We start from the raw sequence: 17,625 nt of genomic DNA, 5'->3' as shown, positions 1-17,625 counted from the left end.
GGGTCCCCTGCAAGATCAAGTATTTCTAGTCACTGAGCCAGCTTTTTGAAATAGTACCTCTATGTAGCTTGGGCTATCCTGGAAACCACCTATGTAGACCAGGATGGCCTTAAAGTTCTGATCCCCCTGTCTCTGTTCATCCGGTGCCGGGACCATAGGCTGGCACCACCTCACCCAGTTTACACAGTATGAACCCTGGGTTTCATGCACACTTGGCAAGTGCGTCCCTAGTTCCGCTTGCATTTAATATAATGTTTATTCAGGGGAGATTGGGCCTGGGGAAGTGTGCATCCTGTCTCTCACGAAGGGGCTTTGCTACCCTGGCAAATGAGGTTTCCTTTCTTATTCAGACCTTATGGCAGGGTCACTATCCCAAACTACTCCTGCTGTGCCATGGCCCCAGTCAGTCGCATCTAGGAGTAAGAACTCTCCAGTATAAACGCTGTTCGCACAGGTGTTGCCTCAAAGGGGGGGTGGGGGGGTCTGAAGTGGGATCTGGAAGAAGTTCGGGTGACACTATGAAGCTGCTCTCCCCCAAAGCTGTGCCAGTGCACACACTCACCTAAGTCTTTTGGGAGAGCCTTTCAGACCAACGCAGAACCTCTGGCTCAGTGCGTTTACCTCTCGCCCCCACTGAGAAAGTTAGGTGGCAGAGTCGGGACTAGATCTTGGTATGCAGGCTGCTGCTGTTTTGTTTTTTTGTTTGTTTGTTTTGTTTTGCTTTGTTTTTTCAAGACAGAGTCTTTCTGTTAGCCTTGGCTGTCCTAGACTCACTTTGTAGACCAGGCTGGCCTTGAACTCACAACGATCCGCCTGCCTCTGCCTCCCGAGTGCTGGAATTAAAGGCGTGTGCCACCACGCCCGGCTGCAGGCTGCTACTGTTGCTCAGACACCCACTGCCCAACTCTTTCATGTTATCATTTGGAGCCACAGCCTTGGAGGTCTTATGCGATCTGATGGTCAAATACATGAGATCTGAACCCTGATGGTCCATTTCTGCCCTGCTGTGTTTTGAGTACCCATTGCCCTGTGCCTCCCCATATCCTGCACTTGCTCTGTAAGCACATGGCTTTCCACGCGGGAGCCTCAGACAGCCTCTGGGATCTGCCCTCTGCTTAGGGGTTCCCTGGGCATAGCTGGCATCTGCTGCTTGCACCTAGTGCTCCACCTAGGTGCTCACAAATGAGGGCCCTCACACTCTACCCACCTCCACACACACCATCCCCCATACACAAAGCTTTGTGAAAGTCCCTATCTTTGTGCCCAGCGGCTTCATGGGATCAAGGCTGGCTTATCTTCCTAACCACCAGATAGTTGGGCTCTCAGAGGAGATCAAAGAATTTTTGTTGTTGTTTTGTTTGTTTGTTTGTTTGTTTGTTTCGAGACAGGGTCTCTCTGTGTAGCCTTGGCTGTCCTGGGCTGGCTTTGTAGATCAGGCTGGCCTTGAACTCACAGTGATCTGCCTGCCTCTGCCTCCCGAGTGCTGGGATTAAAAGGTGTGCGCCAACACGCCCGGCTGTAGCTCAAAGTTTTTTTTTTTTTTTTCCCAATAAATGAAATGTCTCAGGGGTAGGGGACTCAGAGCACGAGGACTATGGCCCTGGAACCCCAAAGTCTACACCCTGGTCTCCCTTCCCTCCTCATTTCCCTGGTCTGGTCTCTTTGCCACCCACACACTGTGAAATTTTACACACACAAGTTGTCTGAGCTTCCCTATCTCCAGCTACAGATCCCTTGTCCATGGAGAGTCATGTGGGCACAGTGTGGGTGGCAGAACTTCTGTGTACAGGTTTAGTCCCTGGGGGTGCGTGGTGAGGACACTCGCCCTTTTAACTGGGCTTTTCATCAGAGTCTCACTTCCTCCTCTTTCCCCCTCCTTTCCCCCTCTCTTCCACCCCCCTTTCTCTTTCCCTGCCATCTCGCCAGAGTGCTGGCTCCCAGCATGCCATGCGTGCGGAGCTGACAGCCTTATAAATAGTCGCCTTTGCAGGCGGCTGAGAGGACGGGCAGGGCACGCACTGGCCCCAGCGCACACCACACCCTCCCCCCAGGTCAGTGTGTGACTGCTCCGTTGTCTGCCTGTGTGGAAGCCTCCAAGGGGAGTGAGGAGACATCACCTGTGGGAAGGTGGGGGTGCTAGTGCCAGGCTACCCTTGGATTCTGTGTGTCTTATGTGTTTGTATCCATCGGTAAGAGCTGTGTGTGTGTGTGTGTGTGTGTGTGTGTGTGTGTGTGTGTGTGTTCTATCAGCTCTGGGTGCATTGCCCTGTGGCAGTTTATGTGAGTGTGCATTGTGTGTGTCTGTGTGTCTGTGTGTCCTCTCCCAGCCTCCGAGACCCCTTTGTCCCACCTGATGTTTCTGGGGCTTCAGGTCCCTTGGCCTATCCCTGCAGAGGCCCTAAGGGAAGGGGATGGACAGAGGCCCATCTCCTTATCCCAGAGGACTTAGGTAGGGGCAGCTTGTGTGCTCCAAGAGTTGTATGTAATGTCACTTCAAGAGTTGGGAGGACTTGGGGCCCTGTTGGAGCCCTGCCAGCACCTCCTGCCGGATCAAGGGCTCTGCAGGAGCCTTTGGACCTGTCTCACAGTTCTGCTCAGCTGCTTTTACCCAGGTCACTTCAACAGGAGCAAGACTGGCCAGAGAGGGGACGTCAGCTGCCCAAGGTCACGCAGCTGAGTGATGGCTTGTGACTTGAGCCCTATCTGCTAGCCAGCCTCTGTGAGAGCTTTTGCTGAGCAAGCATCTGGGACGACCAGGCCTGGTGATTAGAGATGGTCGTCCCGTGGGGCCTCTGCTCCCTCAACTACCTAGAAGGCAGTCATATTAGGAGCACTGAAGGCCCTGCCCCAGGGAACCTTATAAGGCCTGGCTGCTTAGCCTGTAATTGTACCCCGTCTGGGACCCCTGGCCTCCTGGAGTCCTCCTCACGACCCAAGTTATTTTAGACCAAGGAAGTAGCAGGTGTCTGTGGGACCGAGGGACTTAGGTTACTGAAAGGGGGTGGGGCAGGTGGAGTGGAGTGATTTCCTAGGACATGCTGGTGGCTGTCCAGGGCCTGAGACATTCCTCCTCCCCTCGTCGGCTACCCAGGGCCTTGGCCTCTCCAGGCTGCCTCCTGCACACTCTGCAGGCTTAGAAGCTGCATCTCAGGTGGTGGGTCTGGGCAAAGCTCCTCAGGGTTCATGTCTGGCTTTGGGCGCCAGGCCTGAGCTTGACCCCAGCCACAGCCTAGGGCTGGTCTGCCTTTCTCTCCAAAGCTCAGTTCCCTCCCTAGAATGCAGACAGGATGGAATGAGGTGCCCGGTCCCCTGTTCATCCCCTGCCAGGCCCAGTCAGGGCTAGGACCAAGGGCCACGGTACAGAGTATTCTGACACCTAGGTTGGGTTCAGAGAGAGCGCCTATCAGTGTGGGGTTGTGGGGATGGACTCTAGTAGGGCATCCTGAAGGAGGTGACACTTGAGGCCTCCAGGAGCGTTGGAGAAAGACATCTACCAAGCACTAGGTGAAACACTGCAAAGACCTGGTGGAGGGGTGGAGAAGGGGAGACATTGCACTGGATGAGAAAGCAAGGGCCTGATTACCCAGACCCCGCCAGCCTGGTTGAGGGGTTCAGGTTTTGTTTAGGGAGCCAAGAGTACCATGCATGAAAGGCTATGAGCAGGAGGGTCACATAATTGTTGCTTGCCAAGGAAAATATGCCCATTGCTGTCTGTGTGTGTGTGTGTGTGTGTGTGTGTGTGTGTGTGTGTGTGTGGCCTATGGTCTGGGCTGGAGAAAGTCTGGAGAGGAGATTGGGATATGAGTGTGCAGGGCAGAGGTGGGACGGGTTGTGGGGAGCGTGCATGCTGACCTAGGACTGGCTGCACTGGTGGGGATGGGGAGGTCCCTGGGGCCTGAAGCCGGGGTGAGGGGACAGAAGCATGTACCAGGGACACAGACCCAGGGCAGAAGGCTGACAAGAGCAGTGTTGATGGTCTTAGGATGGTGGGGACAGGTAGGGAGTGAGAAAATAATTTTGAAGAGGCCGGAGCAGGTAGGGGAGTTGTGAAGAAAGGACAGGCAAGCTGGGGACAGAGAACAGAGAAGTGAATTCCCCAGGGGGTGAGTGGCAGGGCCATGTGTGAGGTGGTCATGGGCCTGTTTCAGGCAGGAGCCAGGGACCAAGTTACTTTAAAAACTGGAAAGGGACCGGGCAGTGGTGACACACACCTTTAATCCCAGCATTTGACAGAGGCAGGTGGATCTCTGAGTTCGAGACCAGCCTGGTCTACCTAGTGAGTTCCAGAATATCCAGGGCGACACAAAGAAGCCCTGTCTTGAAAACAAAAACAAACAAAAACCCCAAAACTGGAAAGGGGCTAGAGAGGTGGCTCAGCAGCTAAGAGCAATTGCTGCTTTTCCAAAGGACCTGGGTTCTGCTCCTAACATCATCCACATGGCAGCTTGCAACCACCTGTAATCCCAGGTCCAAGGGACTCCACATCCCATGCAGTCTTCTTCAGGTACAGCGCTCATATGCTGCACTTACATACATGCAAGCAAACATTCATACACGTAAAACTAAAAGCAAAACAAACCACAAAGGGCCAAGTGTGGGAGTTCACACCCACAGTGGCCAGGAGTGGTGGTGCACACCCTAGGTCACCAGGGTTGGAGGAGCACACCCGAGGTTGCCAGGGCTGGTGGGGCACACCTGAGATTGCCAGGGGTGGTGGTGCACACCCGAGGTCACCAGGGGTGGAGAAGCACACCTGAAGTTGCCAGGGGTGGTGGGGCACACCTGAGGTTGCCAGGGGTGGAGGAGCACACCCGAGGTTGCCAGGGGTGGTGGTGCACACCCAAGGTCACCAGAGGTGGAGGAGCACACCTGAGGTTGCCAGGGGTGGTGATGCACACCTGCTATCCCAGTGCTGGGGGTGGGGGGGGCGCTTAAGCAGTGGGATTACTGTTACTTTGATGCCAGCCTGGGCTACAGAGACTGATCCTGTCTCAAACAGAACAAAACAACAAACCATACAGGACTGTGCCCCAGGAGTGTCTCTGGGTCTTTGTATATCCCTCTGCCCACCTGTCCTGTCCCCTAGGCAAGAAAACAGGAAACTCCTGCCAGCATTCCTAGACCCCGGGGGAGTGTTGTCAAGGCACCTGGCAGATGCTGGCTTCATACACTAGGGACTCTTGGGATTCCATAGTAACCTTCATGCTCCTCTGTGACCTCTACCCAGGTGCCTCCGGCAGACCAAGGCACGCACACTGGAGCCGTGAGAGGCAGTAGAAGCGAGTAGGAAGGCGACTTTTCCAAGGTCCTTCTGCCTCCTGGGCCGCGATCCACCCTTTGGGCCCTTCTCAGTTTGGAAATTGCATGTGGGAACTTGGCAACTGCCGGCACAACTCACCGTCCGTTGCTGTGGGTGGGGCTTGGTGGAAGCTGTGGGAGGAGGGCCCGTCACCCCTGCCTGTGCCTTGTCTTGCAGAGTGCTGACCTAGCTCCCAGACCTCAGCAGGATGGAAGGTACGGACGGTCCCCTCTTGGCCTCAGAGTGCCTGTGTGTTAAGCGGTAGGCTCTCACAGGGATTGTCTGGGAGGGTGGGAGGCCTCAGGCTTCCTCCGCTGGCCTGTCACGATATGCTTGGCTCCTAATCTTAGAAGCAACAAGGCCTCCCGGAGGCTCCTGGGATCCCAGAACTCACCTATACTGGTATTTATAACCAGGCTTCCCCTTTTCTGGGGAAGGAGGGTCTGTGGGAGGGGGATCCATCTGTATCGACTGCCAAGCAGCTTTCCGGGGTGCATGGGGAGGGGGCTAGTTGGGGCAGTGAGCAGGTACATGTCTTGCCCTTGCTGAGACCCAGTGTCTCTGTCAGCTAGTGTGGTGGACCCTAAAGTCTTGAGTCTTCCTGGCTTCTCTGTTCTAGGATGTGGGCAGAGTGCCTGGAGTGGGCGGGCCCTGGCTTCTGGCAGCTCCATTCCCTGGCAGTGGGCCTCTGCCTGGGTGGCTTTTTAAAGGGTTTGATAGACTTGTGTGCTGCTACTGCCTAAAGTCGGTGGTCACCAGTCTACACCTTAGCTGCCACTCAGCCTTAGGCATTTCCCCGATAGTTCCTCAAGATGCCAAACCACCCCCCTCAGGGGTCATTAAGCCCACTTCCTTATGGAGAGTTTGCTTCTTGGGGAGGCTCCTGTCCAGCACCCTAAGGACAGGAAACCCAGGAGAAAGCCCAGGGTTCTAGTTTGGGTTCAGTTGTCCCTGGGGTAAGCCTCTTCCTTTCTAGGCCTCAGTTTCCCTCTCCCTGGTGGGTTGTGAGGTCCCTTTTCTTAGTGTCAAGTATGGGACCCAGGGCCTCACCCACGCTAGCTAGGCCACAGAGCTTGCACCAAAGGCCAAAGAGGCAGTTTGGGAAGTTTGCTTACCTCCTTGTCTGAGTAAGAGCTCCTTTTGCCCACAGCAGCCATCCTCCCTGGCAACCATCTCTATGGCAACGCATGTTGCGGTTGCCAGCTCCACACTAGTGCTGCTGGGGCAGGCCAGCAATGGGAGGGCCAAGCCCAGGGGTGGGGTGGGGGGGGGGGGGGAGGGGAGGTGACAGCATGAACAGGATCATGGGCTGCAGTTCATCTAGAGAATTCCAAGAAGAGGAAAACAGAAAGGCCGGAGGTGACCAACACCCTCACACGGATCCCCCAACCCCCGGAGGGCACCTCTGGGTTGCCATCCCAGTCCCTTAACCTTTGAATTCTTAGCAGGAGTTCTTAGCCTCCAGAACCCCCCCCCCCCCCCACTCCCCCACCCCCACCCGCGCTTCCCTGCTCATCCCAACTCACTCAGAGGAGCCTCTGCCTCCTTGTCTGGCCAGAAACTGACTCCTGCTCACTTGCTCTCTCCGCAGAGAAGCTGAAGAAAGCCAAGATCATCTTTGTGGTGGGTGAGTTGTAGGCAGGCACGCGGTGGGCAAGCAGGGAGGTTCTGAGCCGGCTCTGTAGGATTTTTTTCCCCTTCCCCTCTTCTTGAGGCAAGCCCTCCTTAACGTAGTCCTGGCTGTCCTAGAACCAGGCTGGCCTCAAGCTCACAAAGCTCCGGCCGCCTCAGCCTCCCAAGTGTTGGGATTAAAGGCACACGGGGCTCTTCCTTGAGCTCTGTTCCTCCTTGAGGACCCTGGCGGTGTCCCTCCTGGGGCTTTGGTTTTTTTTTTTTTTTTTTTTTTTTTGCGGTGGGTGCAGTTGCTGAACTCATGGGTGCTTGCAGGTGGGCCTGGCTCAGGAAAGGGCACCCAGTGCGAAAAGATTGTGCAGAAATATGGCTACACCCACCTCTCCACGGGGGACCTGCTGCGAGCAGAAGTCAGTTCTGGATCGGAGAGAGGCAAGAAGCTGTCAGCCATCATGGAAATGGGGCAGCTTGTGCCGCTGGTGAGCAGGGGTGGGGGTGGGGTGGGGTGGCAGGGTAGGGGTGGGGGGGTAGGCTGTTAGGGGCTGGGTTGGGGCCGGGGATGGATGGGGTGGAGGGTCTGAGTTTGAGGCCTTGTGGGTCAGCCAGCAAAGCTGTGACACTTTTGCCAACGGTGACTTTGGCCCTCTCTGGCTCTGAAGCCTGCTGTGGTTCCCCATTGCCCTTGGCCAAGAGTTGCTTTCAGAAATTACTAGCCGGTGGGATACAGCCCTGCCTCCTGGTCTCTGTTCCCCAGCGTTTTGGACTTTCTGGCTGGAATCATCTTCCCAGCCAGCACTCAGACCTCCTTGACTCCCCAGCCTTGAACTCACATCCCCCCTAACTTCATGCTGCAGTGCTCCCCTTCTTGTTATTTTTATTTATTCATTTATTGAAGAGGGGTATGCACGTTCCCATAGCACCAATATGGCCGTCAGAGGACAACTTGAAGGAGTCGGTTCTCTCCTTCCACTATGTGGGTCCTGGAGGTCAAACTCTGGCTAGCAGGCTTGGGGGGTGAGTGCCACCCATGGAGCCATCCTGCTGACCCGCCTGTCCCCTTCTTTGTCCATACCTTATCCCTACGTTTTATGTCATGCTTAGAATCAGAAGCCAATTGTGTCCTAGTCCGTTCCCTCCCCAGGGCCTGGTGAGGGTGGAGGCTAGCAGGGGGTTCACTGAAGCCCAACCCTGGAAGGGGGGGCATTGCTGGGACTCACATGCTCTGAGTAAGAGGGCAGCTTGAGTGGGCGAGCCCAAGCCAAGGTCCAGAGGGGCAGAGAGAGAAGGCTCAGGATACTCTATGCTGCACAACAGGACACGGTGCTGGACATGCTCCGAGATGCCATGCTGGCCAAAGTGGATTCTTCCAATGGCTTCCTGATTGATGGCTATCCGAGGGAGGTGAAACAGGGAGAAGAGTTCGAAAAGAAGGTAAGGCCATTGATTGATTGTTGGCCAGGGGCGGGGCTGCAGTTGAGAAGGAGCGGGGGGGGGGGGGGGGGGGGGGGGTGGGGTGGTTAATGGATGGGGGAGGCTACAGGGTGCAGCTGGGAAGGCCTTGTGGGACTTCCCATAATACCTCAAAGAAAGGCATGAGGGTTTGAGAGACTTCATCCCAGGGGGGTTTGTCACCCCACACGTATACAGACAGACATTTGTGTGCATGGTGCATGCCCACACAAGCAATAGGCAGTGTGAGATGCACACACATTATAAGGCTAGGTCCACTGCACATACATGCACACGTGTGCGCCTGGATATTAGCACACACTACATGGGTGCGCTCACGTGAACCCACATGCTGGCACGTAATACGTGTGCACACATTTACGTCATAGAAGACCATACCAGGGGGACTCTGTGGGACTGGAGGTGCTGAGGGCGAGGGCAGGGTGGAGGGCTAACAGGGCATCCTGATGGGCTGGGGTCAGCCTCACTCTTGCCCACCTCTGTGGGGCTCAGCCGGAACAGAAGACTTTACGTCACAACCTCAAAGCCAAACGCTTGCCTTGCTCTGACCCTTAGCTTGCCAATCTTTGAAATGGGAGTTGGTCTAGTTTCCTTGAGGCCAAAGAGCCTGCGGCAACCCTGAAGCACAGTCTGTCCCCATTCCTCCAGCTGTGTGAGGTTACCTGCAACCCTCAGGGCCACATCCATCAGATGAAAGTGCCCATCAGTCCTGTGCTATTTATTATTGAGTTTCCAAAGACTCCAGGCTCCACCCAGGGCTTGGTGGCAGCCTCTGGATTCCAAGTAGCTGAAGTTCTCAGATCTTGACGCTAGGGGGTGCCAGAACTGCACTGAAGGAGGAGGGGTGGGCCTGGAAGTGACTTGTCCAACTGGCTAAAATGCACAGAGCTTCCAGTGCCTTCTCCTTAGGCTAGATGCCCATTTCCAGATTGAGAAACCGAGGCTACAAGCAGGGGTGCCCTGCCCAGAGCCTTAGCCGGTACCAAGCCCCACTACCCACCCAAAGTGTGGATACCAAATCCGTTGTGTTTGGTCCTGGGGGCTCAGCGGCCCTTGGCATCTGATGGCTGATGGACAGGTGGTGGCAGCTGTTGTCTGGCCTTTGCCACTCTGAGAGAAGCACCTGGCAAACTGTCCTAAGTCAGCAGATGGCAGGATCACTCCTCCCCACGGGCAGCTAATGTTGCCACATTGAATCCACACCCACCCAGGAGGCAGACACCAGACTCAGAAGGCCCAGTAGCCTGCCATAAGGTTACATGCTTGGGCAGAGGCAGGAGAGGAGCTGTGAGTGACAGTCTTTTTTTTTTTTTTTTTTTTTTTTTTTTTGGTTTTTCGAGACAGGGTTTCTCTGTGTAGCCTTGGACATCCTGGACTCACTTTGTAGACCAGGCTGGCCTCGAACTCACAGTGATCCACCTGCCTCTGCCTCCTGAGTGCTGGGATTAAAGGCGTGCGCCACCACGCCTGGCTGTGAGTGACAGTCTTATGTGCTGTCTGGATGACAACAGCTGCTTAGAGGCCTCTGGGGCTGACTCAGCTGGGATCTAAAGGACAGAGGGCCTGAGGGCTGCGTAGACCTCCCGGCCCAGGCCCAATCCTGGCTTTCCTTTTCTCTGGTCTGGAAGTCCTAGAGTTCTCTTTCTCTCATAAACCCAGTCTAGACCACACCAGGCTTGGGGACCTGGTTGTGACAGAAAGGCAGGCTCCCCACTCTGAGGGACCTTATAGCCTAGAAAGGGAAGGGTGACCATCACAAGCTTCAGTGCAAGGCCCAGACTAGGCAGGGGACACTGTGAAGGGACAGCGGTGGCCAACCTGAGGTCTGGACCTGCCAGGCCCTATTCCTTCACCTCTCCAAGCCATCTTTGTGATGAGTGGCTTATGCCAGTGACAGTGACGTCACTTGGATTTCCTTAAAGTCCTTACCCTGACCCTGCTTGGAATCTTTTGTCAGTCAAGTCTTATTCAGCCCTCAGCTCCAACCTTGGCAGAGCAAAGTGGGAGGTGCCAAGTAAGTAGCGAGAGACCAGGGGACCAGGAATAGTGGGGGGTCACATCTGACGAGACCGTCTGAGAGGGATGAGAGTCTAGTTGAAGTTCAGTCAGTCCCAGTTGTGGGAAAGGGTAACAGAGGGGCCCGTGCTGGTCTTGACATGAGGTGGAGACAGATAAAAAGCATGGGTCAGTGTGGCCAAAGGAGGGAGAGCAGCGGGGGCGGGGGTCAAGGGAACAGCGGTGTGGAGGGTCGAGGCCAGGACACACAGGTGCTCCAGATCTGGTATGGACTTAGAGCTTTCTCTCAAAGGTTCTAGGAAGATGGGCAAGAGGTTTGGAGTGGGCGACAGGGGAAGTGGGTTTTTGTTTTTGCTTTTTTCAGTTTTTCAAAACAAGGTTTCTTGGCAGAGGCAGGAGGATCTCTGTGAGTTCGAGGCCAGCCTGGTCTACAAAGTGAGTCCAGGACAGCCAGGGCTACACAGAGAAATCCTGTCTCAACAAAACAAAACAAGACAAAGTTTCTTTGTATAGCCTTGTCTGTCCTAGACTCGCTAGGTAGACCAGGCTGGCCTCGAACTCACGCAATCCACCTGCCTCTGCTGCCTGAGTGCTGGGATTAAAGGCGTGCACCACGATGCCCAGCTTGGGAGGTGGTTTTGGGAAGGCCCTCCCGTTGCCCTCAGGAAGGGACTGACATTCTGAGCAGGACTCATGGAGGGCTTGAGAGATGGCGGCAGGGGTAGGTTCCGAATGATACAGTGTCCACCTTCACAGATTGGACAGCCCACACTGCTGCTGTATGTGGACGCAGGCCCCGAGACCATGACCAAACGACTCCTAAAGCGAGGCGAGACCAGTGGCCGTGTGGACGACAACGAGGAGACCATCAAAAAGCGGCTGGAGACCTATTACAAGGCCACAGAACCGGTCATTTCCTTCTATGAGCAGCGTGGCATTGTGCACAAGGTGGGGAACTCCTCCTGGTCTAATGACCTTAGGCCCATCCCTCTCCCTCTGCCTCAGTTTCCCCCTTTCCCCTTAGTTCAGTAAGTGGCGACTAGAGTAGGGTTGTGTGGCTCTTGCTCATGGCGTCTCTGCCCTCATGGCTCCTATCCCCACAGGTCAATGCTGAAGGCACAGTGGACTCTGTCTTCTCCCAGGTCTGCACCTACCTGGACGCCCTGAAGTAACTGGAGCTCTTGGCTAGCTCCTAGCCCGCCCCACCCTTGCCCCCTGACCCCAGGCAGCCTGGCTCGTGCCCAGCACCTCCACCCTGCTGGGCTGTGCACAGACACAGGAAGCCACTTATCCTGTCCCGTGGACATCTGAGCACTAAAGGAATTGCCAAGGACGTCTGGGCTCACTCCCTTTTCTTTGCTTTCAATTGAGGTGATTCATGCTGCCACAGCCGGACTCCAGCACTCCCGGCCCATTCTTGCCCATGCCTCAGCCCAGCTGTCTTGTCTCCGTCCAGTTCTGCTGGCACCCTAGGTCCTTCCTTAGCCAGGCCATGTCAAACCTGGGGGCCCCTGGGTTGACAGGCTGTTCCTAGGGTCTGGAGTTCTGTCTCTGTTGTAGGGCTTTAGCCCTACGTTACCATATCTCTAGAGTCAGTTTTCTTTTTCTTTTTCTTTTTCTCCTTTTTTGTAGACAGCATCATGTGTCTCAAGCTGGCCTCAAACCCTCAAACTGCTATGTAACTGAGGATACTCTGATCTTCCTGCCTCCGTTTCTCTTCCTGAGTGCTGAGATTGCAGGGCTGTAACGCCCCTGCTGCTGGTTTTGGGGTGCTCGGAATCATGCCCATTGCCCATTGTAGAGGCCAGGGCTCTACAAACGGAGTTGCATCCCCAGGATGGGAAGGTTTCTCTATGCCTGACTGGGGCCTGGGATGCGGTGGGCGGTGGGCACAGCAGCCGGGGCCACGTGGCTACCGGGCGGTAGGCCCACAGCTAGGTGGGAGGCTGAGGTCAGGGGTGGTCTTCCTGAGGAACAGACTCAAAGGCCTCACCACCCTTTGAGCTGGTCCTAAAATTGACTCTGTCATGCCGTGTCCCAACCCTTATCCTCAGCGTTAGGACGAGAACATACTGATTAAGGAATGTGAGATGTCATTAAGGATGTGGGATCGAGGGCCAGGCCTGGGACCTGCAGAGGACAGCTAGAGACCCCCAGGGGAGCTGCCACCTCTCTTTTGCCTTTTGATTTTTTGATCCCATCACATAGGAAGGCTCTGTTGGTGCCCACTTGTCCTTGGCCTCTTGTCCCCATCCCTTGTGACTTCTCCCCTGGCCCAGATAGCCTGTAGCCAGCAGCCACAACTGCCCCAGGGACACCTGCCCCTGGGGGTGACGGTGCTCATTCCCTTGTGTTTACTGCCAGTGGGGCCACCTTTCCTTTTGCATTGCCTATTTAAGCTGTCCTTTAAAAGAAATAAACGTATTTCAGGTATAAAAGGTGAGTGTACTGGAAGAAGACCTTGAAACCAATGGCTGGTAGGAGGAGAGGGCCCGCAGCACCAAGCACAGGCTTCTGCTGGGCCAGGCTTTGGGGTGACGCCTCAAGACCTATTCCTCTGTCCCCTATGTTGACTTCAAGAAAGCGGAAGGCTCTGGAGCCCCATGCCACTCTGTGACAGCTCCCCCCAGTGTTGTGCACATAACACACACACACACACACACACACACACACACACACACACACTACATACACTCACACACAGTCACACACACACGCATATACACACATATATACTACACCACACACACACACACACACACACACACTCACACACAGTCACACACACACGCATATACACACTATATACTACACCACACACACACACACACACACACACACACACACACAGTCACACACACACGCATATACACACATATATACTACACCACACACACACACACACACACACACACACACACACACACACAGTCACACACACACGCATATACACACATATATACTACACCACACACACACACACACACACACACACACACACACACTACATACACTCACACACAGTCACACACACACGCATATACACACATATATACTACACCACACACACACACACACACACACACACACACACACTACATACACTCACACACAGTCACACACACACGCATATACACACATATATACTACACCACACACACACACACACACACACACACTCACACACAGTCACACACACACGCATATACACACATATATACTACACCACACACACACACACACACACACACACACACACACACACACACACTATACCCTATCTGTAACTGGGCAGGCATACGCCCTCACACAGACTCCCACTCAAAGCCCTGATAAATGTGGTTGTCTTAAGATCAGCATTGGGGTGGACAGAAAATGCACAGGAGAGGAGAAAGCTGTAGAAAAGTCCTGAAAATCCCTATTATCTTTTGTTTGTTTTTTCCAGCCAGGGTTTCTCTGTGTAGCTTTGGCTGGCCTGGACTCTCCTTGTAAACCAGGCTGGCTTCGAACTCCCAGTAATCAGCTGCCTCTGCCTCCCTGAATGCTGGGATTACAAGCATGCGCCACCACGTCCTGAAATCCCCATTATCTTTATATGTTAATTACAGCTCAGTTAATTCAAGTGGGCCCCAGTTTATGAAAACCTGAACGACCAGGAAAACTTTACACTACAGGATCACTTTGTCCATTAGTGTCTGAGGGGACCTGGTTCCAGGATCCCTGAATATACACAGAGCTCAGTAAATCTAAGCCCCTAGGTGCTGCAGATGGAGGCCAGCCTGGTTTATAAGACCAGTTCTAGGCCAACCAAAAAAAAAAAAAAAAAAAAAAAAAAAAAAGAACGAAAGAAAAAGTTGGTTATAGCAGCTCACAGCATTCAGGATGGAGAAACAGGATGATTGTGAAAATTTGAGCCAGCCATGAGTACCTAAGGATCTCCAAGCAGCCTACTGAACAGAGTGAGACCTCTCAGACTCTAATCCCTGCTAAAATAAAAAAAACTAAGCTGGACCCTGCATGCACTTCCAGTATATTCTGTGTGCTCTGTAGAATCCATAAGACAGTGCATAGAATATATATGTGTCACTACATCATAATGACAAGTCATTTCCATAAAGATACAGGAGAAAAAGCCCTTTTGTTTGTTTTGAGACAGAGTCTCATTATGTAGCCCTGGCTGGCCTGGACTTGCTATGTAGACCAGGCTGGCCTCAAATTCACAGAGATCCTCTTGGTCTCGGCCCCTGGAATGCTGGGATTGAAGATCTGTGCCGCTGCCGAGCGCCATGGCGCACCCCTGTAATCCCAGCACTTGGGGAGGCAGAGAGAGGCAGATCTCTGTGAGTTCGAGGCCACCCTGGTCTACAGATTGAGTCCAGGACAGCTAAGGCTAACACAGAGAAACAAAGCAAACAAACAAAAATATCTGTGCCACCATGCCCTGCCAAACTGTCACTCATCTGAGATGAGGCTTGCTGTGTTGATGGCGCTGATCTCGAGCTCCCAGCTCCACCCTCCTCCCTCCACCTCCCCAGCGTTGAGATCGCAGGCAGGGGTCACCCACACGCGGCTGCCAAAGTTCACACAGGAATTAAGCCAGCGCAGAGGCCTCAGTGCTGAAGGATGACTTGAAGATGACTTGGAGGAGTCAGGACTTTTTCCTGACTGCCCTTCGCCTGCTGTGGCAGTGGCAGCATTGCACTGTCACCCAGCCGGTCTTTGTGTGGCTTCCCACTTCTCCCCAGATTTCCTCCCAGCCAGTTTGCTGAATCCAGGGTGTGTTGCGGGACCACACACAGCATTTGACCCTGTAGGACCCCATGTCCACACTACGCGGGTTCTCCGCCACTGAGCTCCAGCTCGCACAGACACCTCTCTACTGAGGACAGCCCTGCGTCTCATTTTGCTTTGTCTCATGAGGGGACAGCATTCTGGTGCAAGTCCTCCTTCCAGATCCTTCTCTGGCTTCTGCCGGAGTCAAAGCTTCCTTTTGTACAGCTGTTCCTGCCGATCGCTAGCTAGGAAGTACGTTAAGTGTTCAAGTTGAGCCTTGAAAGCATGGAGTGCTAGCCGGCTGTGGTATGGCGGTGCACGACTTTAATCCCAGCTGGGGCTAAGGCAGGCGAGCTCTGAGTTTGAGGCCAGCCTGGGCTATAAAGCAAGTCCAGGACAGCCAAGTCTACACAGAGAAACCCTGTTTGGGGGCAGGGTGGGGAGGGGAGGAAAAAGGGCAGGCTGAGCTCATGGGAGGGTTTATTCAGCTAGGCTAGAAGGTCTGACCTGCAGCCAACCAGCCTTTCCTGAACACAGGAACTCTGAAGGAGCTTGGGAAAAAGCCGGTTGGCCTGCCTGGCACCTGTAAACTCAGCCCTCGGAAGGCTGAGGTAGGAGGGCCGTTGTGAATGCAAGATCAGCCAGGGCTACGAGAGTGCTACCCTGTAAAAGAAATGCCAACATTAGAGCCTGGCGAGATGGCTCCCTGCCTAGGAGCCTTTGTTGCTCTTCCAAAGGACCAAAGTTCTATTCCAGGGACCCACGTGGGAATGAGGGGCTTGAGGGCTCACAACTGCCTATTACACCAGCTCCAGGGACCCCAAACCCTTCTGGATTCCAAGGACATTCATTCATGCACACATACACATATAAAAATAATAAAATAAGGTTTTTTTGTTTTTTGTTTTTTGTTTTTTTTTTAATCAGGTCTAGGCCTAGGGAAACAGCTCGGTGGGTAGAATGCTTGTCTCGCACACAGAGCTCTGGGTTTGGTACCCTGTGCTGTAGAAATTAGATATGGTTGCACACAGTGGTCACTGTGACTCTTGGGCAGGAGGGTCAGAAATGGAAGGTCCTCGGCTCTATAGCAAATCTGAAGCCAGCCAGAGCTACATGGGAGCTTGCCTCAAAAAGTAAGTTAAATAATAATTTTAAAAGTAGGCCAGTGAGTTCGAGGCCAGCCTGGTCTACAAAATGAGTCCAGGACAGCCAAGGCTACACAGAGAAACCATGTCTCAAAAAACCAACCCCCCCCACCACCCGCCAAATAAATAAAATAAAAGCAGGTCAGGTACAGTGCTGGCCTCCAGGCAGCTGGTCCTCAGGTCACACTGCAGTCAGCTCAGTAAAACCCAACCCCACTCTTTAGTGAGGAAGCAGAGGTCAGAGCAAGGCCTGCTAGGGGGGAGCCGCGGGGGGTGGGGTGTCTTCTCTGGTGTCACTGCTAGAATGACGTGGGCACGGTGGGTATCAGAAGGTCGTCGATGCTGTCGTTGTCTTCTGGTCTCTGGGGACGTTCCAGGCAGCTGCTTATTGCAGTGTGGGGGGTGGGGTGGGGATGTACTCCCCTTATACCCGAGAGTCTCAGAGAGGGCACACTCCATGGCAGGCATTGGTGGGGTGGTGACCTGAGATGCTTCCCCTGGACTGCACCCCCATGTCTTGGCCTCAGGGTCCCCTGAGCGCCTGGGCCGGAGGCACCGAAGTGGGAGAGGAAGGAAGCGGGGAGCAGAGGAGGCCAAGGCTGTCGCCTCCCAGCCTGGAGAGGGGCCTCGAGTAAACAGGAAGGCCTGGCGGCTCCATGGTGGGGGTGTTTAGAGGGCTGGGGGCCAGGAGCCCTTCTGAGTATGCGCAGACTGTGAGCACAGGGTTTCCTTGGTGGGGCACACGAGTCCGGAGAGGTGGTGAAGCTTTCCCCAGATCACCTGCCTTTCCAGCGTCTGTTCCCCTCCCCCTGGAGTCAAGATGGGCCCTTGGACCTTAGTTTCCCCTTCACAAACTCAGAACACATATTTTAGAGGTCCCTGGAGCCCCACACGGGAGCCATGCCCCACCCCCTCCACCACCTGGATAGTTCCAGTGAGTTAATACACAGATGAAATGTTTTTTGTCATGAATATATAAACTGCTTGGGAGTGTTGGGAGAATTCAGAAAAGGATTCAGGAAGAATCCACTCTTGCTTGTTTGTTTTTCGAAGCGGTTTCCCTGTGTAGCCTTGCCTGTCCTGGAACTCCGCTCTGTAGACCATGCTGACTTCGAATTACAGAGCTCTGCCTGCCTCTGCCTCCTGAGCGCTGGGATTAAAGTGTGCGTCACCACTGCCCAGCAAGACTCCACTCTGATTTTTTTTTTTCTGAGACAGGTTCTCCTTATGACTCGCCCACGCTGGCCTGGAGCTCAAAATTATTCTGAGTGCTAGGATTACAGCCCCAGT

At 54.1% G+C, this 17,625-nt stretch overlaps 1 protein-coding gene across 1 annotated transcript; it reads left to right on the top strand.

Annotated features, from left to right (window-relative positions):
* Positions 1-1,931: 1,931 nt before the first annotated feature.
* Positions 1,932-11,750, top strand: Ak1 (adenylate kinase 1). The gene is made up of 7 exons (XM_051166934.1): positions 1,932-2,051; positions 5,477-5,514; positions 6,891-6,926; positions 7,247-7,410; positions 8,246-8,362; positions 11,174-11,365; positions 11,521-11,750. The coding sequence occupies exons 2-7, from the start codon at positions 5,508-5,510 to the stop codon at positions 11,587-11,589; spliced, it is 585 nt and encodes a 194-aa protein (XP_051022891.1). The 5' UTR covers positions 1,932-2,051; positions 5,477-5,507; the 3' UTR covers positions 11,590-11,750.
* Positions 11,751-17,625: the final 5,875 nt, after the last annotated feature.

The sequence above is a fragment of the Acomys russatus genome, chromosome 24, assembly GCF_903995435.1.
Source record: "Acomys russatus chromosome 24, mAcoRus1.1, whole genome shotgun sequence".
Taxonomy (NCBI): domain Eukaryota; kingdom Metazoa; phylum Chordata; class Mammalia; order Rodentia; family Muridae; genus Acomys; species Acomys russatus.
This window is presented reverse-complemented; position numbering and strand designations above follow the sequence as displayed.

Coding starts and splice junctions, on each gene's coding strand:
- Ak1 (XM_051166934.1), top strand. Junction 8,363..11,173: donor GAGAAGAGTTCGAAAAGAAG/GTAAGGCCATTG, acceptor CCACCTTCACAG/ATTGGACAGCCCACACTGCT. Junction 11,366..11,520: donor AGCGTGGCATTGTGCACAAG/GTGGGGAACTCC, acceptor CTATCCCCACAG/GTCAATGCTGAAGGCACAGT.